Genomic DNA, 24,823 nt, shown 5'->3' on the forward strand with positions numbered 1-24,823 from the left:
TGTAGACTTGAGGCTCTGAGCAACATCTCCACACTAGGGATAGGGATGAGGTGACAGTTGGGTGCGGCTGCTTCCCAACCTTGGCACATCACGCTCCCAGGAAGTGGTATCTGTCTGAGCTCTGGGCTCAGTCTTAAATGCATTTTAATGAAAGATCTCTTGGAGACAGTGAAGGAGTGAGCAGTGGAATACTGTCCCCAAAGGTTCTTCTTCAGCAAAGGTTTCCAGGCAGCTCAGCTCAGTCCTGCTTTCTCTGGGGAGTCTGAGGTTCTGCGTTTTGGTTTTGAAGTCCTCTGCCTCCTTAGGCTTTGTTGGGGGGGGGGTACTGTGCTCTCAAAGTGGAGGATGTGGTCCCAGGCGACCACGTTTTCCAAACGCGTGTCTTCCTCTGGCTCTGGATCAACCAGATCCCTGAGTATTCTTAGCAAAGCAAATTGATGTTGCCAGCAGTGGCTGGTGTAGAGACGCCCTCAGAGGTGTCACCAGCAGCAGCCCAAGGCATTCTCCTAACCTTTCAGGGACCTCCACTCAGTCAGCTGTGATCCTTGCTTAGTATGAAGCTGTTAGCTTTTGCTTTGTTTGTTTAAAGATTTATTTATTTTAAGTATGTGAGTACACTGTTGCTGTTTTCAGAAACACCAAAAGAGTGCATCAGATCCCATTACAGGTGGTTGTGAGCCACCATGTCTGTTGGGAATTGAACTCAGGACCTCTGGAAGAGCAGTCAGTGCTCTTAACCATTGAGCCATCACTGTAGCCCTGCTGCTAGGGTTTACTAAAGGACATTTATTTCAACAGACAGAGGAATGCATTAGTGGAAGGACATGGGGGGAAGACTGATGTATGCATAAGGCAAAGACATCTGGATTTGCATTATTTTTTTGAATTTTCTTTTATTTTACTTTACAGGTATGGGTATCTGCCTGCATATATGTCTGTGTACCAGGTGTGTGTCTGCAGCCCACAGAGGCCAGAAGAGGATGTCAGATCTCCTGGCACTGGAGTTACAGATCATGAGGGTTTGGGGAATCAAACATCAGTCCTCTGCTAGAGTGAACAACAATGCTTTAAACTGCTGAGCCATCTTTCCAGTCCACTGTGCACTCGTGTGTAGGTTAGAAAACTTGTGGGAACTGGTTTTGTCAGAGCTTTTGAGCTTGATCAGGGTGCCAGGTGTGGCAGCAAGTCATCTCCTGGGCACCAGCTCTGCTTTCATTTATTTGGTTTTTCGAGACAGGGTGTACTGGCTGGTTTTGTGTCAATTTGACACAAGCTGGAGTTATCACAGAGAAAGGAGCTTCAGTTGAGGAAATGCCTCCATGAGATCCAGCAGTGGGGCATTTTCTCAATTAGTGATCAAGGGCCCCTTGTGGGTGGGACCTTCTCTGGGCTGGTAGTCTTAGGTTCTATAAGAGAGCAGGCTGAGCAAGCCAGGGGAAGCAAGCCAGTAAAGAACATCCCTCCATGGCCTCTGCATCAGCTCCTGCTTCCTGACCTGCTTGAGTTCCAGTCCTGACTTCCCTGGTGATGAACAGCAGTATGGAAGTGTAAGCCGAATAAACCCTTCCTCCCCTTCCCCTAACTTGCTTCTTGATCATGATGTTTGTGCAGGAATAGAAATCCTGACTAAGACACAGGGTTTCTCTGTTGTAGCTCTGGTTGTCCTGGAACTCGCTCTGTAGACCAGGCTGGCCTCTAACTCAGAGATCCATCTCTGTCTGCCTCCTGAATGCTAGGATTAAAGGCAGATGCCACCACTGCCCAGGAAGCTTTGCATGAGTCACCACAGAGGGATGTCAGGATGTAGTAGAATATATGTGAAGGGTCAAGCTGGAGACCAGTCAGCGCAGGTAGAACAATGGGTCCAGAAGCAATAGAGGGACTCTGGTGTGGAAGGGAAGTGAGGAGAGGTGATCTAAGATGACATTTTTCAGCTTGAGCAACAGTGGCAGAAGCTGTGTTACCAGATAAAAACTGCAAAAGATGCAGATGGCGTAAAAAATAAAAAGGCCCTGTTAAAATCGGTGGATTGAATGGCAGCAGGCCAGGACGACAGGATGGTGAGAATGACAGTGAGTGGATTCACAGGCCTATGCGGTTGGAAAGAGAGGAACTAGCATGGGTGAGTTCTCCAAGACAGACTGGTGGGTGGGGATAGAAATAGCAGGATGGTGGCTGGAGTGAGCCGGCTGGTGGGTGGAGTTAGCCAGCAGGTGGGTGGAGATAGACAGCTGATGGGTGGAGACAGACGGCTGGTGGGTGGACACAGCAGGCTGGTGGGTGGAGACAGATGGCTGATGGGTGGACACAGCAGGCTGGTGGGTGGGCACAGCAGGCTGGTGGGTGGGCACAGCAGGCTGGTAGGTGGAGGCAGCAGGCTGGTGGGTGGAGACAGAAGGCTGGTGGGTGGACACAGCAGGCTGGTGAGTGGACACAGCAGGCTGGTGGGTGGAGACAGAAGGCTGGTGGGTGGACACAGCAGGCTGGTGAGTGGACACAGCAGGCTGGTGGGTGGAGACAGAAGGCTGGTGGGTGGACACAGCAGGCTGGTGGGTGGACACAGCAGGCTGGTGGGTGGAGACAGAAGGCTGGTGGGTGGACACAGCAGGCTGGTGGGTGGACACAGCAGGCTGGTGGGTGGAGACAGAAGACTGATGGGTGGAGAAAGTTGCTTCTAAGTTGAGAACAGGTTTAGTGGGAAAGGTCAAGGACCAAGAGGCCTTTGGAAGCCCTGGGACTTCTAAGTTTAATGTTTTACATATGGCATTGGGAGGTGTTGACACAGTGCTTACATAAAAGCTTGGCATGTGTTTTCTCTTGAAATGTGTGTTGATTTTAGGCTTCTCTGGCTTCTCACACATCAGACAAGCACTGTGTCATGAAGAAACTTTTCTACCTGCAGGAACAGTGTTGTTGTTGTTGTTGTTGTTGTTGTTGTTGTTGTTGTTGTTGTTATATGGACCTTTCTCATGCAGTGCCTGGTACACCAAAAGAGGGTGTCCGAGCCCCTGGAACTGGGATTACAGATTGTTGTGAGCTGTCATGTGGGAGCTGGGAACTAACCCAGACCCTCTGGAAGAACAGACAGTGATCTTAACCACTAGGCCATCTCTCGGGCCACTTAGTTATTCCTGTTGCTTTAAAAGAGAAGTCCTACATTTTTTTTCTTAGATTCTCAAGGTTATCTGTGTTCTCTCCATAAAAGTTAAGAAATAAACCCAGTTTTTACCATTTTAGTGCTATTTTTACATATTCCTGCACACTTGTCATCCATGTGTGAACAGATGGCAAATGTTTGTCTTTTAAAAAAAAGTTTCCCAGAGAGGCTGGAGAAATGGGTCCGCGGTTAAGACAATTGACTGCTCTTCCAGAGGTCCTGAGTTCAAATCCCAGCAACCACATGGTGGCTCACAATCATCTGTAATGAGATCTGATGCCCTCTTCTGGTGTATCTGAAGACAGCGGCAGTGTACTTACATAGAATAAATAAAAAAATCTTTGGGCCGGAGCGAAAAGGGAAAAAAATTTTCCCCAGGAGTTTAGAATACTCTAAATCTTCCTAAGAATATGAAAAGAAGAAAATAAAGGTGAGAGAAAAAAATGTGAACTGACAGTTTGCCAATGTATTCATTAATCCCTTTATTTACTTATTTGTTTACTTATCTATTTTGAGACAGGGTCTCACTATATAGCCCTGACTGTCTTGAAACTCACTATGTAAACCAGTTGTATTTCCAACTCACAGAAACCCCCCTGCTTCTGCCTCCAAAGTACTGGCTTTGAAGGTGTGTGACAATGCCTGGCATTTTACCGGTTTGTTAGTAATCTGCTGTATCCAGCACTTCCTCACCTAAAGCGCTCAGGCAGACGGAGCTCCAGCACCTGTGCTTCCCGAGAGTCAGTCCCTGGGGCTGGAGACGGCTCAGTGGTTAGGAGTACTTGTTACTCCAGCCGAGGACGCTTACCATCACCCGTAATCTCAGTTCCGGGGATCCCATGCACCCTTTTGACCTCCACAGACAGGCACCAGTACAGACATGCAGGCAAAACACTCATGCATCTAGAACATGTATTTAAGATGTTCAGTAATGTCTCCACAGGTCAAATGCTACACTGATACATATATATTCGCATTTGCTATATTCCAGTGAAAAGTAGAAAGCATTTCAAAAAGAAACCACAATGCTAGAATAAACACCTGACCCTTTGGAAAATGTGATGTATAACTCTCATGTTTGCTACATTTACAGAAGAAAAACATTTTCTGGTAGGAGGACCAGTTTCATCCTGTTTTCTCATGGGTGCTGAAAGAGTGGCGCTTCGGGCAGGTGAGCGTGCTGAACTGCCTCAGAGCTCAGCACTGAGAGTTCTAGAGTTTACGAAGCGCTTCTGGCTCTGGCTCCCTTCTCTCTCACAGCTTCTCATGTGCCCAGTTCCCTTTCCATGAGTGAATAAAGTACTAGCAGGAGCTGGGCGTGGAGACCCATCCTGCAGCAGGAGGTAGATGTGGCAACCCACGCTGCAGTCCCAGTGCTGTGGACTGAAGACAACCCACTGGTCATTCCAGCTAGCTGAACCAGTAAGCTCCAAATTCAGTGAGAGATGCTGCCTCAAAAAAAATTATATTTACATACATATACATATATGTATACACACATATACATATGTATGTGTATGCATTTGTGTATATATATGTATGTGTGTGTGTGTGTGTGTGCATTGCCACAACAGAGTATGTGTGTGTGTATGTATATATATATATATATATATATATATATATATATATACATACACACACACACACACACACTATTGTGGTAATGCACACTTTTAATCACAGCACTCAAGGCAGAGAGAGGCAGGTAGATATCTGATTTCAAGGCCAGCCTGGTCTACAGAGTGAGTTCCAGGACAACCACACAGATAAACTCTGTCTTGAAGAGATAGATAGATAGATAGATAGATAGATAGATGGATGGATGGATGGATGGATGGATGGATGGTAGATACAAAATAATAGTAAGCAATAGAAGTTGGATTTGGGTTCAGAGTTTACCCCCTCCCCCTGCTACTCCCTAAAGCCGGGGAAAGCATTGAAGAATCAGTCAGCAGATTGATGCAGAGCAGCAGATTGCCGCTCTAAATGCTGAGGTGCCCAGCTGAACATCATTTCCATGATGGATGAGCACGTGTCTCTGTAATTGTGGGTGTAGGATCAGTCAAGAGTAACTGTTAAGTAAGAGCCTTGGCGATGGCTCAGCTGATGAAGGTGCTTGCTTGTGTTTAAACCTGACTGGGCTGAGTTCCAACCCCAGGTCCCACAAGGTGGCAGGAGAGAACCAGCCTGGAGAGCTGTCCTCTGGCCTGCACGCGGCCACAGTGTGTGCAGGCCTGCGCGTGCACAATAAAATAAAAGCAGTGGGTTTCAGGCCAGCGAGAGCCTATCTTGAAAAATACCAAGAAGTAAATAATTAAATGGATCTGTTCCTGGAACTGATGTATAGGAAGACCTTGGAGATGGGCACATGATCTGGCAGGCGATCAACCAACAGGATCTGCCAACAGGATCTGTAAGGTGAATCCTAGTAACCTAGAGGAGAGTTACCTAGTTACCAAGAGAGTTACCTAGTTACCAAGAGAGTTACCTAGTTACCAAGAGAGTTACCTAGTTACCAAGAGAGTTACCTAGTTACCAAGAGAGTTACCTAGTTACCAAGAGAGTTACCTAGTTCCCTCCTTAGAGAGCCCTCAGAGCGTTTTTTCCAGCATCAGGGACTGGCTGGGTCAGAGCCTGGTGTCTGGGTGGGCAGTCACTTGCTCGCTGAGTTGGTTCTTCATGCTAACCTTAGATTCCAGATCTTAATAAAAACCGAACGTCAGCTGTCCAGAGGTGGTAAAGTATGCCTTTAATCCCAGCACTTGGGAGTCAGAGACAAGCAGATATCTGTGAGTTTGAGGCCAGCCTGATCTACAAAGCAAGTTTCAGGACAGCCAGGGCTACATGGAGAAACTCTGTCAAAACAAACCATAAAACCCTAAGTGTCTGTTGCCCAACACTGAACAGCAATTGTTAAAATGAGGTCATCTTATTTAAACTCCCAAGCAAAGCTTTACATAATCACTTGGCTTCTCTAACTCCTGCACCATGTTACCTGATATTTTGTTTTCCTCAATTCCTTTCATAAAGACTTTTTAGAAGAGGCCTCCCCTACAGCCATGCTCTCCCGGAAGCCCAAGCTCTCAGAGGGGTTCCCTGCAGTTAGATGCAGGGAGTGGGCTGCAGAGGTGCACACTGCCTTCCTGGGAGCCCGGGCTCCTACTGCTGATTCAGGAGTCTCAGGCTCAGGAGCAGATGCACGCATATTGCAGGTCATCTGTCTTTCTGCGTCTGCCATTTCCTCTCTCCAGCCACAAAGAGCAAGCGGTGCCGTGTTCTATTTCACTTGACAGTTTGCAGGGACTCCTGGCAGCTTTCCTGTTTCCACCAGCAAATAATACAAGTTATTGTGGAGGTTTGCTGACATGAAGCTGCTGGTTGGTCTTCTGTCCTGCACCAGGTGTTGCTGGGGTCCCACACCTGCCTTTGCCCTCCCACCCCCCACCCCTGCTCCTGCAAGGTGTCTGTTGGCTGAACTTTTGTCATGCTGTGTTAGTTGGGTTGTTACTGGAGGACATAGGGCAAAAGTCCTGGGTCCAGGAGTCTACAAGCCCCAAGTTGAACCAGTTAAAGACAATGGTAGTAAAGGCAGAGAACGATTTTCCTACATAGACACATTGGACATACAGAAAAAGGGGCTCAGTGACCCCAGGTCCATCTTCCAACAGACTAACATGATTTTGTTTTGTTGGTTTTGTGGTTTGTTTGTTTTGAGACTAGTCTTCTCTGTGTAGCCCTGGCTATCCTGGAACTCACTCTGTAGACCAGCCTGGTCTTGAACTCACAGAGATCTGCCTGCCTCTGCCTCCCTAGTACTGGAATTAAAGGCGTGAGCCACCACCACCCAGCAGGCTGACAGGATTTAAAAAATGGGACTGGAAATCTGATTTAGTGGTTATGGATGTCAGCTGTGCTTCCAGAGGAACCAGGTTTGTTTCCGGGCATCCCTGTCCAGTCTCACGACCTGTAAGTTCAGTTCCAGGGGGACTGGCACCATCTTCTGACCTCCTTGGGTACCATACATGCATGTGCTACAAAACACCCATACACATACATTAATCAGATAAAACTTAAAAGTTAAATAAATGAAGAGTTGGAGACAGACAGGGGAGTGGAAGTGTGCATAATTAAGCAGTCCTTGTCAAGGCATGGTCTGGTAGAGCCTGTGTCTGTCTGGTTCTGCATAGAGACAGAGTAGCTCTTGCTGCCTGGGGTCGGGGGTCAAGCTGGTTTTTGGGGAGCTTACTCATGCTCCAAGATACAGTTGTCCTCCACTAGCCTACAAGGCTCTGCCCCTGTCATCCAAGGCAACCGCAGGTCACTGAAACCTGAAGCTGCTGGAATGGGGTCCTGACCAGGAATGGTGCCTGAGAAATCTTGCTGTGATATGTGGTTGCTTCTAGTTTGACCGCAAAATAAAGACTAAAGGGACAGAGGAGCAGAGATGAGTCTCAGGGGGCTGTTCACAGTGAAATGGGGGGGGGGGGGGAGCAGTATCAGTTAGCCGAGGCTCCTGAGAGGTTACATGGGAAAGCTGGGATGGCCTAGGAAAGTTGGAAGCTGGGATAGGCTTGGAAATCCTTGCAAACAACCATTTCTTTCATTAGTTGGAGATGAGTCTGCCTTTGGGTTAGGGTTAGAGAAATCCTGAAATAGTCAAAGTCACTGTGTGGCACTAAGAAAGTGACAGAGAAGGTATCTGTACCCTAGGCTAGCCTCAAAGTTGCCATTCTCCTGCCTCTGCTTCCTGAATACTTCCTGTGCCACCATGCCAAGCCTACAGGCAGTTGAACGTGGAAACCTGTATTATCAGCTGTTAGAGGCGTGGGGTGAAAGGGTCTGTCCACGGAGAAGGCAGACATCAGGGCCATGAACTGCTTAAGGACTGGGAAGGTGGAACCTGACAGAAGACTCTCCTAAGATTTGGGGATGCTTTTAGGTTGTCTTGCTCTATATCCCAGCCTAGCTTTAAACTGCCTACTGTAGCCTGAACTGACCTCAGAGCAGCCATCTTTTCTCCCTCTGCCTCCGGTGTTCTTCTAACATTTTAGGACCATGCTGCCTAGTGAGCTGGCCTTTGTTGTTTGTTACACTTCTAGCATGATACATTTTGACCAGTGACTTTTGTAGGTTATACACAAATTCCAGGTTAAGCCTCCAACTTCTCAAACACTTCCCTTTAGAAGAAACACACTATGTTGCTAAGCCACTGTTGTTATTATTTTTAAACGGGTTGAAGAGTCAGGCTCAGTGGCCAGTCTTGGTCCTTTGCTCTTGGTCACCAGGACCTGTTCTGGCTGTTCTCTGGCTGGGGTGGAGCTGTTGGCTCAACAGTTCATTAAGGAATTCCTGTGATTCTTTACTGCAGCCTGGGTTGGTTTTAATTGCTGGGATTAAGTGAATAGCCTCCTCTTGCTTTTGTTGGTATTGGCATGTGGAGACTCAGTGTACTGTTAGTGCCCTTAAGTGACAACCAGGAATTTAATTTCAGCTAAGTACTGTGCTTCTCAAAGCAACACCAAGAGAGGGAGGGCTTGTTCTTGGGCCAAGAGCACAAACGGAACCATTATGCAATGTTTGCTTCTCTATCAACTCTGAGGACACAGAACATCAGAGAACCTGGGAATAAATATGAGACGTTAGAATGTTTACAGGGGTGGGAGTGGGAGGTAATCCATCGAAGTACTTGTGGGGCTCTCAGCCCTTGTCTTAAGAGGCCAGTGGAAGTGGCTGTGAACACAGAACCTGCCCTTCACTCAGGCTGTTTTGAGGCAGGGCTTCACTATGTTTCCCTGGATGGCCATACTACCTCTGAGTGCCAGGATTACATGTGGTGCCATATACCCAGTGCCTTTACTTGCTTATTTATTTGTGTGTGGGCATGTACCTGCTATGATGCATGTGTAGAGAGAGGTCAGAGGACAACTTTGCCAGTTGGCGCTCTCCTTTCACTGTGTGGATCCCAGGTCATCAGGCAGCAAGCACCTTTACCATTGAGCCATCTTGTCTGGCTGGCCTTCAGTTCTTGAACATGAATTTCTTCCTTTCAAGCAACTGCAACCCACACTGCTCCATGCAGCTCCGTTCATTCTTTGAATTCAGCTCAAAGCAGCCCCTGTTCTTCCCCATGGTAGGTAGGATCATATGTTCTGGCATCTATGCATTTTCTTCAGTGATGACCGAAGAGACAACTTCTTCATAGCTTATTGATGAGCAGAAAACATAGTAGGTACTCAATATTAAGCATCAGTTAAAGAAAAAATAAGCTAGGGCTATAGATCAGTCAAGAGTGCTTGCCTCTCAGGGTTGGGCAGGGGGTAGAGGGGGTTTGGGATTTAGCTCAGTGGTAGAGCACATGGCTAGCAAGTGAAAGACCCTGGGTTCAGTCCTCAGCTATGAAAAAAAAAAAAAGTGCTTGCTTCATGCACTAGGCCCAGGTTCAACCACAGCACCCCTAGAAAAAAAATCTAGGTGTGTGTGTGTGTGCATTCTTACACACGCATGCACACTCATGAGTGTGTATGCATGTACACACTCACTCTGCACAGTAAGGCAGTCCTGCGGCCCCAACACACAGATGGCTGCAGCAAGAGGATCAAGGGTTCCAGGTCAGTCTGGCATGGTAAGACCGTTAGCATTTTCTAAACATATTGCGTCATTGTTTTGTTTGTTGTTGTTGTTTTTCTTTTGAGAAAGAAAAACTCACTATGTAGACTAGGCTGGCTTCAAACTCACAGAGATCTACCTGCCTTCCAAGTGCTGGGATTAAAGGAGCCCACCACCACCCCTGGCATTCCACTCTTCACCAGAGCCCTTCAGGTAGATGAGTCCTTTGCGGATGAAGAATCTAGAGACATTAGAAGTGTCTTATCCAAGATCAAAGTCAACAAAAACATTGTAGGGATTGGAAAATTCCACTTTTATCCTCCTAAGGTCCTAGGTGAGGCTCAGAATTAAACTGATATGAGACAGATTAATAAAAGAAAGCAGAATTCAGGCTTTACATGAAATGGAAGGAGCCTACATAAGGAAATGCAGACCTGGGCTGGAGATGGCTCAATGTAAGAGGAGCTGAGTTTTAATTTTCAGCATCCACTTAAAGCAGCAGGCACAGCCATGGGCACACCTGCATTTATTCCTCTAGACTGGCATTCTATAGCATAAGTTGTTGTGGGAAATATTAAAAAGAACAGCAAGTTCCTGCACTACACCAAGTTACTCTCAGCCCCGGTTGTCTCTCAGGCCAGGTCTTATCTCGTGGAGATTCTCTGACTCAGAGCTCCATAACCTCTCCACCCAGCTCACTAAATTCCCACTGGTGGGTTGTTACCACGTCAGCCCCATGCTTCAAATCCTCCGCAGTCTTTGTGGTGCACATCTGGCATGCTTTCTCTCTTGCACCCAGTTGAAACTTGTGAAGGAAAACACGACACAAACTTAGTTCAGAAACAATGGTAACTCAATAACTGGGCGCAACAACTAGAATCCTAATCTTGTAAGCCGTATAAAATCTAAATCCTCCCGTGGCGAATCTGCCAGGATTTGCCATATAAGCTGGGAGATACTAGTAGCTACATCTTGTCCTCCTGCTTTCCCTGTCCAAAAAGGCCCCTAACTCGCTCCTGATTCCTCTCTGTCTCTGTCCAACCTGGAAGCTATGCCTACTCGACCTATACCTGCTTATAAGCAGGCAGGTAGTCAAAACAAGTTTTAAACCCAAAATTCCCAGGGAGCCCACATTAGACAGAATTTGAGTATCCTATACGATGCGTTAGAACACTATAACATTATGATATTGATTTAACTGTGAATTTATAAAATTGGGATTATTTGTTTTTAGAATAGATTTATATATAGATTCTGTCTGAATCATGTGGGGAATTTCACCCACAGTTTGGAAATAGTATAGAGAAAATTAGTCACTTGACTCCAAGTAGAGAGAGCAATGGTATTTACCTGGTGTGATCAGATATTAATAATGTCTGTAGCTCCAGGTAGAAAGCTCAACAGATAGCTAGTGTAACAGGTATTAATAAAATTAGTGTCTGTGGCTAGTGAGCTGTGTGCCCCTCATTCAGAAAAAGAATTTGCTTGGCCTCTGCCCTGGGCCATTACTTTCCAATGTGATGAGTCCATCTCATGAGGTACACCTGTGCCTTTGTGAGACTCTCAGTCGTCGGACCAACATAACTTAGTGGTAAAATTTATGGGAAAAGGAAGGTCTGACTTTTGGGAGACAAGGAGGCTCATTTTTCAGGGCTGAAGAGAGAGGCATCCGAGCTTCAACAATACTGACTTTGTGTTCAAGAGGCAGAGCAGTGAGCTGCCTTTCCACCTGCTTTGTGCATTCACAAATAGAATCCTTGAACTCATTCTGGATGGGCTGTAGTGGCACAGGACATTGATCAGCACACAGGAGGCAGAGGCAGATGGATCTCTGTGAGTTTGGGGCCAGCCTAGGCTCCATAGTGAGACCCTGTATCATAACAAAATCCCTGAACAAAATTCTTAATCTAGGATTGAGGCCTGCTGTAGTCTTGTGTAGCATGCTCTTAGCCCTGGGTTCAGCCCCTAGTATGGCACTTCTAAGAGGGGGTGGGAGAGAAAGCAAAGAAAGAAAGATCATAGCCACACTCACATCCCACTATGATCCTTCCAAAATGACTAAGACCTACTACATGTGTGTGTCATTGGGATGCTGAATGTCTCCCTTCAGGCTAATAGGGCTGAGCATTTGGCTCACAGCTAGCTGCTCTGGAAGGCTGTGGGACTTTAGTAGCCTTGGTGTGAAGAAAGTGAGTCACTTGAGGTTGTATAGTCTGGTCCCACTTCTGTCCTGGTCTCAGACTCCTGACTGTGATACAATGTAACTAGCTGCTTCCTACTCCTGCAAGGTAGTTCCCCTCCCAGATCAGATGGAATGTATCCTTCAAACTGTAAGCCAAAATAAAGCCTTCCCCTTTCAGTCCTCACTTGTAGCTGCCTGAGGCCACACTAACTGGGTTCTTGAGTGGGAGGTCAGAGCCGTATGGAATGAGGCCAAGACATGTTTCTGTTCAAGGCCGCAAAGTTTACTATGAGTCTGTGCTTATAAAGAGGGGAGGCCCATCCCCCGCTAATCCATTCTTGGTGCCTGTTGCCAGCCTGTAGGCTATCTGCTGGATGCTGAATCCAGGGCCTCTCAGCAGGTAGCACTGTCTTGGAGCAGAGCAGTGGCAGGTGACAGAACAATAGAGCCATCAAAGTGGCTCCACCCCAGGTGGTCTCATACTCAGGGGCAGCGAAGTCAAAGTATGAATCAGCCTGCTTCAAGGCTGTGGGAGGCTACAACTTGTCACAGATTTGATTACAGCATCAAGAAACATCCCTCATCCATTGTCCATACAACTTGGCTGTAGAAAAACACATCTCTACACTCAAATACCTTAATCTTCGAAGTGGGCGTTTCCTTCTCAGAGACACTAAGACACAAATGCAGCCAAGCAGGCAGATATAGAAACCATTTATTTTCATTTATTAAATGAATATGAATTTATTGATCAACCTTTAAAATAGAACTTCTGCAAAATCATCTTGAAAAATATACATTTGTTTAGATACACACATACAAATGCAGCTGAAACCCTTGGGCCCACCCAGACTTGCTCTCTGTATGAACACAATGATATCCATGGTTTTGTTTCAGGACCAGTGGAATTTTTTTTCTTCTTCTTCAATACAGGGTTTCTTTGTGTAGCCCTGGCTGTCCTGGAACTTGATCTGTAGACCAGGCTGTACTCAAGGATATCCACCTGTCTCTGCCTCTGCCTCTCTGCCTCTCTCTCTGCCTCTCTCTCTGCCTCTCTGCCTCTCTCTCTGCCTCTCTCTCTGCCTCTCTGCCTCTCTCTCTGCCCCTCTGCCTCTGCCTCTGCCCCTCTGCCTCTGCCTCTGCCTCTGCCTCTGCCTCTGCCTCTGCCTCTGCCTCTGCCTCTGCCTCTGCCTCTGCCTCTGCCTCTGCCTCTGCCTCTGCCTCTGCCTCTGCCTCTGCCTCTGCCTCTGCCTCTGCCTCTGCCTCTGCCTCTGCCTCTGCCTCTGCCTCTGCCTCCTGAGTGCTGGGACTGATGCTGAACCACCACACCCACTCAGGACCAGTGATATTTGATCAGAAGAATCCTTCCCCCCACGCCCCAAGTCCTTGGTAACTACTCTCGTGGATTACTTTTAGGGTTCCCCACATACTGTACCCATTTCCCTAACTATGGTGGCCTTCCACTGCCTATGGTAATTAAATTCAGCAAAGTATGTGCTAGATAAGCTGGGAAATTAAACAGAGAATTCCCATCTGTTCTGTGCAGTTCTGTGATGACACTGCTGTGTCAAGTGCACTTATACAAGCTGTGGCGTGCAGGACAGTGCAGCAGCCATTAGCAAAACCCTGAGCCGAAGGACAGAGAGCCACTGGACAGAGCACAGGTGGCCTCCGAAGCAGACTAGTAACACCAGGATAGCAAGTGGGTTCTGATTCCTTTTTACCAGGATGGGGGAGGGAAGGAGGTGTTCCTGTGTTAGTCAGCCGTGGATTTTCCATCCCACTGGGATTTATTTATTCGGTTTGCAAGCTGTAAGTTTCCCCCACTGCTTCCTTTTCAAAGGCCTATGAGAGACCTTTGGTCCCTTTGGAGGGAGAGTTCAAAGCTGCTCTGATTTGATTTTGATTCGGTACAAAACAATATAGAAAATGGCTAAACAGAAACCTGTAGGGATGAATTTGATTTTCACCTCTTCCAGTTAGAATTTTACATCTAAAACAGAAGCCTGGAACCAGCGTGGAGCAGACCGCAAATCTCCCACCACCTAACTCTATTTCACAGCATATCCATAGATGTGGGGCCTCACCAATGTCCAGGAGAGCGGGGCCTGGATGTGCTGTAGCTTCAGCTTCGAGAAGCTGGCCTGCTCTAGGGTCTTCCAGCTCTCTCTCGTCAGATTGCATCCATCAAAAACAAGGAACCAGACAGGATCCAGGACCTGCTGCCAGAAATAATTCCAGGTGGACCGTTCATCTGCCACATGTTCCATGAAGTAAAAAGCCCCTCCCTGAGAAGAAACACACATTTTAAGGATACTGACTTTGGGAAACCCACTTTGTAAAATGCTTCAAGTTTCAAATTCCAGTGGCTGGAGGCTGACTTTGAGAAGACACAGGTAGGTTAAAATGGAGTAAGGTGTTATCTTGGTAATGTCGTTTCAAATTCTGTCACATTTTATACAGAGCTAGCTGGGTATGAGAGTGCATGCCCTGCCGGGCGTGGTGGCGCACGCCTTTAATCCCAGCACTCGGGAGGCAGAGGCAGGTGGATTTCTGAGTTCGAGGCCAGCCTGGTCTACAAAGTGAGTTCCAGGACAGCCAGGGCTATACAGAGAAACCCTGTCTCGAAAAACCAAAAAAAAAAAAAAAAGAGAGTGCATGCCCTGAATCTCCACACAAGGGAGGCTAAGGCAAGATGACCTTAAATTACAGGCCAGCCCGGCCACAGTGGGACACCGTATTAATCTTTTTAAAAGGAGCAGCCAACCTAAACAATAGATGTATTTTTGCAGTCATAAAAAATTCCTGATACTGAAACTGAAAGAGCTGAGTTTGAGTTCTCTCCCCTCTCTGCTTATCACTCACATCGCTCCACTCTCTCCACATCCCTCCACTCTCTTGACAGTGTTATTTGTAGCAGAACAAACCTGTAATCCCAGCACACAGGAAACAGGGCAGGGGCACTGCTGTAAGCTGGAGGCCAGCCTGGGTTACTGAGGTTAGTTCAGAGCCAGTCTGGGGTTACGCAGACCCTGTCTCAAGACAAACAATGTTGCTTTTTTAGTTTTCTTACCTCCTCTGGTTTTGCTTTCTTTTTGATACAGGGTCTCACCGAGCCATTGTAACTTGTTATGGGCCTGCCATTGTAACTTGTTATGGGCCTGACTGGCCTTAAAAACTCACAGAGATCCACCTGCTTCTGTCTCCTGAGTGCAGGAATTAAAGGAGCTATGCCATCAAGCCTGGCACCTCACTGTTTTTACTTGTGAGGAAGCAGAGCCCAACATGACAGCTTGTAAATGTCCCAAAGAGAAGCTAAGCCTCTGTGTGAGGCTCCAGAACGATCTCAGCGACATCTATTCAGAAAACACACAAATGTGTTTTACACCAAATCACTGTAATTTCAGCATTTGGGAGGTCGAGACAGGAGGATAAGGAGTTTTAAGTCATATTCATCAGGACATTGAATTGGAGGCCAGATAGGGCTATATGAGACTCTACCTTAAAAAACAAACAGAAACCAACCAAACAAAAAAGGGTTGGAGAGGGAGTTAACAACCATCCCAGTTCCAGGGATCCCGTGTTCTCTGACCCCGAGGGACCGGCACATACATGGGGCACATAGCTCATGCAGGTGTGCACAGGCACATAAATCCCTTCTCAAAACAACAATCAGAACAAAAAGAAAACTAGCCACTACCCTAGTATATGTAAACTTGCAAGTTTTTCTAAAATCAAGCTTATAACACACAATGTCTGTAACCATCTTTATTTTACTTCACATCTGCTAGGCTCTCCCCAGTGTTCCACTGTAACAAGCATTAACATCCACCAATCTTGAGAGCACCTGTAATTGTTGCCAAATAGAAGCATTGTTAAAAAGCAATGTTGAGCCGGACGTGGTGGCGCATGCCTTTAATCCCAGCACTTGGGAGGCAGAGGCAGGCGGATTTCTGAGTTCGAGGCCAGCCTGGTCTACAGAGTGAGTTCCAGGACAGCCAGGGCTATACAGAGAAACCCTGTCTTGAAAAACAAACAAACAAAAAAAAGCAATGTTGAAGTACTAGTGGGTGGTTCCTTTTAAAACACCTTGGTAGAAGTTTTCAAAGTGACCTTTGGGAAAACTGAATGGCATTTACACTATCATGAGCAATGGCTCTGAAAGTGCCCATTTCCAATAAAGGACTGGCAAACCGCCACTTCCTACCCCTCCCCTGCCAATGTTTTTGGCAAAGGGTCTTGCTATTGTAGCCCAAGTTGGCATCAACTGCTTTAAACACACATGTGTGCACGCACACACATGCACTACACACTAATTATAGCACAGGGGAGTCAGAGACAGGTAGATCTTTAACACCCTCTGGCCACTCAGCCTGGCCAACTTGGTGAGTTCCAGACAGTGAGCGATTCTGTATCAAGAGTGGGAACCGCCTCTGAGAAGTGACATGCCTGCAGTTGTCCTCTGACCTCCACAGAAACTCCCACACATGTGCACTCATATACAGGACCAGTCACATAAAAATATGTCTTTAATATCCTTAATAGATGTAAAATCTTTTACTAGAAAGTTTATTTTTTGGCTCCCTGTAGGTCTCTTCATGTCCATTATGATTTTGCTCATGGAAATAATTGCTTTTTTCCTTACTCTGATCAGGAGTAAGTTTTCTTACAATTCTATTAGCTCAGTGTGGTGAGTATCACCTGTAATCCTAGCTCTGGGGCTGTCAGCAGGAGGAGCAAGGTCAGCCAACACACACACATACTCTCTATATGAGGCTGCTTCCAGGTCCACACCAGGACTGAGGAGGTGGAGGGCAGGCAGAATAGAAATGGACAGCCAGCTTGGGCTACATAAGACCTTTTCTGAGAGAGAGAGAGAGAGAGAGAGAGAGAGAGCGCGAGCTCACTGCTGAGGGCAGGTGCCTGGCTGGCTGAGCTATCTCACAGGTCCACCTCCTGCCTCTTTTATCTTTGTTATTGTTGCTTCTTGTCTCACAGGTCCACCTCCTGCCTCTTTTATCTTTGTTATTGTTGCTTCTTGTCTTTTGAAACAGTTTCACAACATCACCCAGGCTGGTCTAGAACTCACCACTTGGCAAACTCACTGTGTAGCTAGCTGCCCTGGAACTCTCCATCCTCCTGCCTCCACATCCCTAGTGCTGGCTTTACAGGTTTGCACCACCACACCTGGCCTGTACCTTGAACTGCCAGCAGCCAGCCCCTGCTTTTCTTTCCTGATGGTTTTTCTTGAGGCAGCAGAAGGGGAAGCGTCAGAGGGGGTAAGACTTGGTCTTAGGAGATATTTAGAGTTGCTATTTAATAGTAAAATGTTTACCTACCTTAAGTCTAAGTCACTTCGCTACTGTGGCTGGCCTGCCTGAGTCCCTTTGAGGCCAGAAACTGCCTTCTCTGGCATTTAGCACCTCATCATGAAACAGCAGGGTATGAAGTAAAGGGTTAATTGCTAGAGCCTTCTCCCTCTTGTCCAAATGCCTCTTGCTTTTCTATGGGGAATTTAGAGCAATAAACTGCTATTGAGGAGAAAATCATAGTCACAGAAGGAAAAACTTTATTACATGAGCAAATATGCATAAAGCTCGTATAGATTCATATACAGATTCATGCACACACATTCCTAAATCTCCATTCAACCAGTTGGACCCAGCTTAATACTTAATCTCATAATTGCATACTCACACACACACACACACACGCGCACGCACGCACGCACACACACACACACATCCATACTTACATATGTGTATGTAGCAAAAGACCCAGCACCAGTGCAGAAAGAACTCACTCCTTCTGGATGAAAAATGAGCTCCAACCCTTACTGCATAGAGAAAGAAAAGGCTTCTACACTTTTAATGCTAAATGAATTAAACCCAAGTCTGAAACAAGAAAGATTTGTTCCTTTAATATGACTAAGCCTGCCTTTATTTAAAAAAAAAAAATCTGTTCTGCCCCATGGTAAGGAGAAGCCTGCCTGCTCCTTCTGCTCTCTGTAGCTTCTTCTTTTCTCCTTCCGTCTGCAGTCTGCATAGTGCTCTCTAAATATTTTTATTCATATTATAATTTCTAAGATACTCCACTCCGCATTCTCCTTCTACTCTTGCTCTCTCCTCCTGCTCTGATGTAACAATGCTCTGCTCCCCTCCCTCCCAATGCTCTCTCTCCAATGTTCTGTTTCCCAATGTGATCTTCCCTAGCCTTTTGTACCTTTTCTAGGATAGTAGATCACATAGTTTTTCCAAGCATCCCTCTTTTACAAAAGTTCACTAGAAGTTCAAACATAAATTGAATAAGAAGTTTACAACAGAGAATGTTTACATGCATATCCATTAAGAATAATTATCTGGGGCTGGAGAGATGGCTCAGTGGTTAAGAGCACTGACTGCTCTTCCAAAGGTCCTGAGTTCAATTCCCAGCAACCACATGGTGGCTCACAGCCATCTGTACAGCTACAGTGTACTCATATGCATTCAATAAATAATTATTTTTAAAAAAAAAGGATTTAATAGCAGTCCTATTATAAAAGAGCTTAATAATTACTAATATACTTTTAGGAATTCTTATAGGATCATCACAGTGGATTAGGAAATCATCTATTTGTCTGTATAGCATCACTACAAGATATCTTCATTTTTCTGCAGAGATCTGCTCAAAAGGGGTGGGCTAATACCTAGTGATTGTTATATATGTTTAATAATAACAGGAAAAGCATATTAATAGCAGGACTCTTTCCTAAAATAGAATTCTCCTGGGCCTTGCCTGCAGAATCAAATCCGTCAATAGCTTGAACAGTCCATGGCAGAACCTTCTCAGGAAGATAACCTGATAGTGTTTAGCCTCTCCTGGATGGCTGCTGGCATTGAAACTTTAAAACAACAAACAAACAAAACAGGAACCTTTTAATTCACTAACAAATTGTTCCCAGGCACTGGCTGCAAGTTTCTGTAGACACCAGAGCTCCATGTAGAAGGAATGGAGGAATCTACAGGAGCCACTTCTTAGACAGAATGGAGTTGTGACAAAGATTGCATTATTTCATTAATATGCAAATGATATCATGGAGGTGCTAAGTCACCTACCAGGTCTGAATTCAGGGTAGCATTTTGTCACTAGCTTTTACTCAGCAATGGTGAGCGCTGTCACTCTCAAGAGGAATCAATCTGACTTGATCTGCGAAACACATAGGTCATGCAGATGCTATTACAACTCATTATTAAACAGCCTCTGGGCATTTTCTAATAAAGAAAGAAACCCATGCCTTTTTGGTAGGCTCCCCTTTCAAGCTAATCTAGTCCTGGCTACCCAAAGGCAGAGAGTTTTGAGACAGAATTCAGAGCTTAGAGATGCAGTTACCACAAACAAAGCAGATAAATTTAAGTAAGACATATGTTTATGAGCTCGTGAGATGGCTCAGTGGTTAAGAGCACTGACTACTCTTCCAAAGGTCCTGAGTTCAAATCTCAGCAACCACATGGTGGCTCACAATATGACGACCTCTTCCGGTGTGTGTGAAGACAGCTACAGTGTACTTCCATGTAATAATAAATAGATCTTTGGGAAGGTGGGGGAGGGGAAGCAGAGGGAGCTCTGAGTGGGTGTCAAGATTTGGAAATCTGTGTAGCTAAAAACACAGGGTGCATGAGACAGCTGAGGAGGATATAACATGGAACGAGAGCTGAGGAAGGGACCCTCAGTGTCTAGGGAGCAAAGAGGTGGAAATGTTGAAGAGCCTGACCTTGGTGGAGTGTGGTGGTGCATGGGATTTGAACTTGAGACCTGAGGAAGAGCAGTCAGTGGCTTACAGCCACCTGTAATGAGATCTGATGCCCTCTTGTGGTGTGTCTGAAGACAGCTACAGTGTACTTATGTATACTAATAAATAAATCTTTGGGCAGGAGCGAGCAGGGACTGAGTGAGCAGGCCGAATGGAGCGAGTAGGCTCTCCACATATCTCTCCAGCCCTGGCTGTATATTTCTTTTTTTTTTTTTTTTTTTTTTTGGTTTTTCGAGTTTTTCGAGGCAGGGTTTCTCTGTGTAGCCTTGGCTGTCCTGGAACTCACTTTGTAGACCAGGCTGGCCTGGAACTCAGAAATCCGCCTGCCTCTGCCTCCCGAGTGCTGGGATTAAAGGCGTGCGCCACCACGCCCGGCTGGCTGTATATTTCTTATCGTCTTTGAATCTGCAACCTCCTTCCAAGATCGTAAACCTCTGCTTCAGGAGACTGTGGTGAAGGCTAACTGCAGCTGTCATCACACCCTGACTCTATGAGGCTAAGGGAGACAGCCCAGGGCATCATCTGGGTGATCAGCAGTCGCTTAAAGAAGCACCTGGCAAAGCCCCAGTTGCCTGGCAGAGGAGGAAGGGATCCAGGTTGGGCCCCAAGAATCTGTCCCTTCCTTAATTTTGGTTTGCTTTATTGTGTTTTAAAGATTGGGTTTGGGGGGACTTGCTGTGTAGTCCAGGGTGGACTCTGACTTGAGACTCCTCCTGTTTGTTCCCCTCCCCCAGCACCAAGACTCTGGGTGTGTGCCCCACTCCAGGTGTGGCTATGGGTGTGGCTATGGGTGTGTCCACCCCAGGCTGGGCTAAAGATCTTTACCTACTAGTTGTTAACTGGTCTGTCATTTCACTGGAGAGACAGTGCTAAGCCTTCGATGCCTCTGAGGCTTTCTTCCCAGGAGACTACAAGGGATGTGTGTGTGTGTGTGTGTGTGTGTGTGTGTACATGTGTGTGAGAGAGAGTGAGGGGTGTGAGTGTGTGTGTGTGGAGGTATGAGTATGTATGTGAGTGTATGTGTATGAGTGTGTGTGTGAGAGAGTATATGTATGTATGTGAGAGAGTGTGAGTGTGTATGACAGTGTGTGAGTGTGCATGTGTGCATGCATGACTGTATGTATGTGGGAGTGTGCATATGTGTCAGTGTCACATCCCTACAAGTTCTCAAATCAATAAGCTGAAACGTTAAGATTCTCACACTTCAAGTTCAGCTTTGTTCAAAACAAACCCATTTAACCTGATAATCACAAGTATAAAGAATTGCTTCAGACTATTAGAAAGGCTCGAAGCGGCTGTTGCTCTTGGCTGCACAGAGTTCAGCTCCCTGGCTGTACCCCCTGTTCCTACCTTTGTCGTGAACAGGTTAACATCATTTCCTCCGCACCTTTCTCTTCTCTAGCCTGGAGAGATCAGTCCTCTTGAAAGCTTTGTTTGTCTGATTCTTTCTGTTGGGTGGATTTTTTTTTGAAAGTTTTCATTTGTTTTGATTTTTGATAGAATTTTACTACATAATTCAAGGCTGGCCTTGATCTCTGTGTATAGCCCATGCTTGCCTTCGCATCCTTCTCACCCTCTGAGATCCTGAGACTGTCAGTGGGTTTCTATGTGTGGTTTGCCACACCCAGCTCTTGATGTTTGTAATTGTTACAGAGTTCCTGACTGTGATAAGCTCCCATCCACACATGGTCTCTTTCCAGTTTGCAGTACTGCAAATGCTCCTTTAATGAGCATCCTTGGGGAGGTGGGGGAGGGGGTGCTGGAGAGATGGTTCAGTGGTTAAGAGCACTGACTGCTCTTCCAGAGGTCCTGAGTTCAAATTCCAGCAACCACATGGTGGCTCACACCATCTGCAATGCTATCCAATGCCCTCTTCTGATGTGTCTGAGGACAGCTACAGTGATAAAACAAATAAATCTTAGAGAGAGAGAGAGAGAGAGAGCACCCTGGGTGGACATGGTTTACATATGTGTAGCTATAGATGAATCTCTAATAGAGATAGTATATTCACTTGATGTTTTGATGTTTCTCAATGAGCCTTCCAAACCCCTTCTGTATGAGGAGGTCCTGCCCCAGCACTATAGACTGTGAATCTCTGAGACTGTCCTAAGCAAACACAGCCTTACAGTCTATCTCATGATTGTCTGCTTTTGTTTATATTCCGGTTCCTGCCCAGTTGCTCATCTTTTTCTCTGACCCGTTTCAAAACACAGAACCGGGTGTATCCTTAGTGACCTGTAAATTTTGCTTGTTTTATTTTGGAGACATGGCCTCTATGCATCACTGGCTGACCGGGTCCTCACTATGTAGAGCAGTCTGGCCTCGAGCTTCCAGAGATCCACCTGCCTCTGCCTCCCAGTGCCAGCCAAGACTTGGAAGGTTTTTTGTTTGTTTGAATGAGTGGTATGACCCCTCAGCTGTTTCTGGGAGCTTCTGTTACCAAGTTTGACATCTAAACTCTCCACAGGCTCTTCCCCCTGCGGCAGTTTAGAACTTTCTAGATTCTGATTTGTCAGCCCTTACTCTCTTTTGCAAAATTCTTCTGGAGTCATTTGGGTTTTTTTGGTTTAGAATCCACCCGAAACTGATAGATAGGAGCACCCTCACTCATGATAGCTGCAGCTAGCCAGTCCTCACTCCTGCCACTCACCGGCTTCAGCACTCGGCACACCTCGCGCAGAATCTTCTCCTGGTTGTTCACCGAGCACAGCACCAGGGTGCAGACCACCACGTCCACAGAGCCATCGGTCACCTGGTGCATGTCCTCCCCGGCTGCCACCACGAAGCGCTCGAACTGCAGCTGCCGGTTCTCTGCGACGCTCTTGAACAAGAACTTCTCGAAGTTGGGGTTGGGGTCGATACAAGTGACCCTGCACCCGGGGGGATAGAACTTGAAGTTGGCCCCGGTGCCGCAGCCCACCTCCAGCAGCTTCAGCTTCCCCGAGGGGCCGGCGAACTCCTGCAGATTGCTGAAAAGCTCCCGCTTTTGGCTCGCCATCTGCTCATTGTACATCACGGTGAATCGCTTCAGGAAGTAGGGAAAGCACTTTTTGCATACCCAGCTCCACACGCCTAGAAGGTTCAGCAGAAACATGGGAAGCGCCAGGGTACAGACCACCAGCCGCAGGGCAAGGACGGCAAGCGTCATCTTTGCGAGTAGAGGAGAAAGGGCTACTGCTTCCCCAGAAGTGTCTCCTGGGGAAGGAGAGCGCAGGCTCCTGGCCTCGCTCCAGAGCCAATCAGGGAGGAAGGAGGCGCCGGCTGAGCCGGGGGGGGGGGGGGGGGGGGGGGGGGGACGGGACACAACCAAAATAGCAGAACGGGGTAGGGCTCCGATTGCAGGCCTGACTCCCACACCGTCCCACCCCTACCCTAACCCCACCAGCCGGCTAGCTGTTGGCCGGCTCAGAGATCCAAGACTGCCCCTCCCTCCGCCCCCGGCATCCCTTTGGAAGGTTGCAGTCTGAACCCTGACCCTGGTCCTGCCTGCCTTTGTTTGGGTCTGGAGGCTGCAACTAGTTTCCTGCCGCGGTTGGCTAGTGCACAGTGTGTACTTTCGCATCACCCACCCAAGCCTTTTTTAGGAAGAGAGTCCTTTTTTAGGAAGAGGAGCAGGTCAGCGCGCCAGGGAAGATGGCAGCCGAGACCCCTTTTCATCGCACGCTTATTCTTCCCTTCTCCTCTCCCCACCACACCCCACCCCAAAACCTGTTTTTGTGTAAAGGGAGTGAAAGGAAACCCTGCCGAGCCTCACCCAACAGTTTCTCAGTTCCCATTCTGAACTGAGCCTTTCATAAGTTAGTTATTCATCAGAAGGATCTTTGCTGTGTCACTGTTTTGAGATGTTTGACAGTTTAAAACGCAACTGTCAATCTTATGCTTGGTTATTATGTAACTCCGCGCATTTGGAGTAGAGGTGCTCAGGATAGTCCCCGTTTGGCGTCTGATGGATGAGCTTTATAAAATAGCTTCAAGCTCCAGTCTTTTTGGTTGGGTTTTGTTCTGGGTCTTGCTCCTTAGCCCCAGCCGGCCTTGAATTCTCTTGATCCCTCTGCGACTTCTCAAGCAGCTCTGAGATGGCAGATCTCTGTCACAATGCCCAGCTGCACTGATTTCGGGAACTGTTTGTTTGGTTTTTTTGTTTTTTGTTTTTTGTTTTGTTTTGTTTTTGAGTCATAAATTCACAAAGAAGATAAGTTACTTTTAAATTGTTTGATTCCATTTTTCACATATGGTCTTACAGGTGGTAATCGAGTTAAGAATTGTCTAAGCGATTCTATGATTCTACGTAAGACTTGGGTGCTTTTGATGTGTGAATGACAGTGGGAACAGACATAACTAGAAGATTTAGGAAACTAATATATTCAGAATCTTCAGGGAGTCAGATCAAGAAAGTCACTCTGCTGGTTTCCAGAGGAGATGGACCTGAGGCCAGCATAGCCATCTGATATACATATCAGGTGTCGCAGCATGCAGAGGGGAAAACTCATATCCTGAAACAGGAGTGGTAGGCACTGGCTGAGCTGGGTTCTGTTTTAATTCTTGTATTTGGAGGTAGAATAAGTGATACTGAGGGGTTTACACATGCCAGGGAAGTACTCTGTCACTGATTCCCTAATCCAAAAAGAGGTGTGTATGAAGGTTTTAATGTCTACTCATATTTTATATACCCTACACATATGTTAAAGTTTACTCATATTTTATATACCCTACACATGTTACAAATACAACAGCCTGGCCTGGTGGCACACACCTTAATCCCAGAATTGGCGAGACAGAGGCAGGCAGATTTTATGAGTTCAAGGCCAGCTTAGCATATACAGTGAGTTCCACAGTATTCCTCTCGGGACTATAGAAGAGAGAGACCTGTCAAAAAAACCCAACCAACCAGGAACATTACACCAACTATTCCACATGTGTGTGTGCACACACAGTGTGCTGGAGCACATGCATATATGTGTAGAGGCAGAATGTTTTAATTTCTCCACCTTCATTTTTTCCCCCTTTCCTCCCCACCCCCCCCCCTTTTGCTCCGGCCCCACTCGCTCTGGCCCATAGGTTTTGTTTGTTTGTTTGGTTGGTTTGGTTT

At 46.7% G+C, this 24,823-nt stretch overlaps 1 protein-coding gene across 1 annotated transcript; it reads right to left on the reverse strand.

The window, feature by feature from the left end:
• Window positions 1–12,644: 12,644 nt before the first annotated feature.
• LOC110310457 (thiol S-methyltransferase TMT1A) lies at window positions 12,645–22,947 on the reverse strand. Its single transcript, XM_085832033.1, has 2 exons — window positions 22,385–22,947; window positions 12,645–14,233 (listed from the first exon to the last, which is right to left on the reverse strand). The coding sequence occupies exons 1-2, from the start codon at window positions 22,880–22,882 to the stop codon at window positions 13,997–13,999; spliced, it is 735 nt and encodes a 244-aa protein (XP_085688159.1). The 5' UTR covers window positions 22,883–22,947; the 3' UTR covers window positions 12,645–13,996.
• Window positions 22,948–24,823: the final 1,876 nt, after the last annotated feature.

The sequence above is a fragment of the Mus caroli genome, unplaced genomic scaffold, assembly GCF_978045245.1.
Source record: "Mus caroli unplaced genomic scaffold, Mus_caroli_1 scaffold_16, whole genome shotgun sequence".
In the NCBI taxonomy this organism is placed as follows: Eukaryota; Metazoa; Chordata; class Mammalia; order Rodentia; family Muridae; genus Mus; species Mus caroli.

Coding starts and splice junctions, on each gene's coding strand:
- LOC110310457 (XM_085832033.1), bottom strand. CDS start 22,882: ATGACGCTTGCCGTCCTTGCCCTGCGGCTGGTGGTCTGTACCCTGGCG. Junction 14,234..22,384: donor TGTGCCGAGTGCTGAAGCCG/GTGAGTGGCAGG, acceptor GTTTCTTCTCAG/GGAGGGGCTTTTTACTTCAT.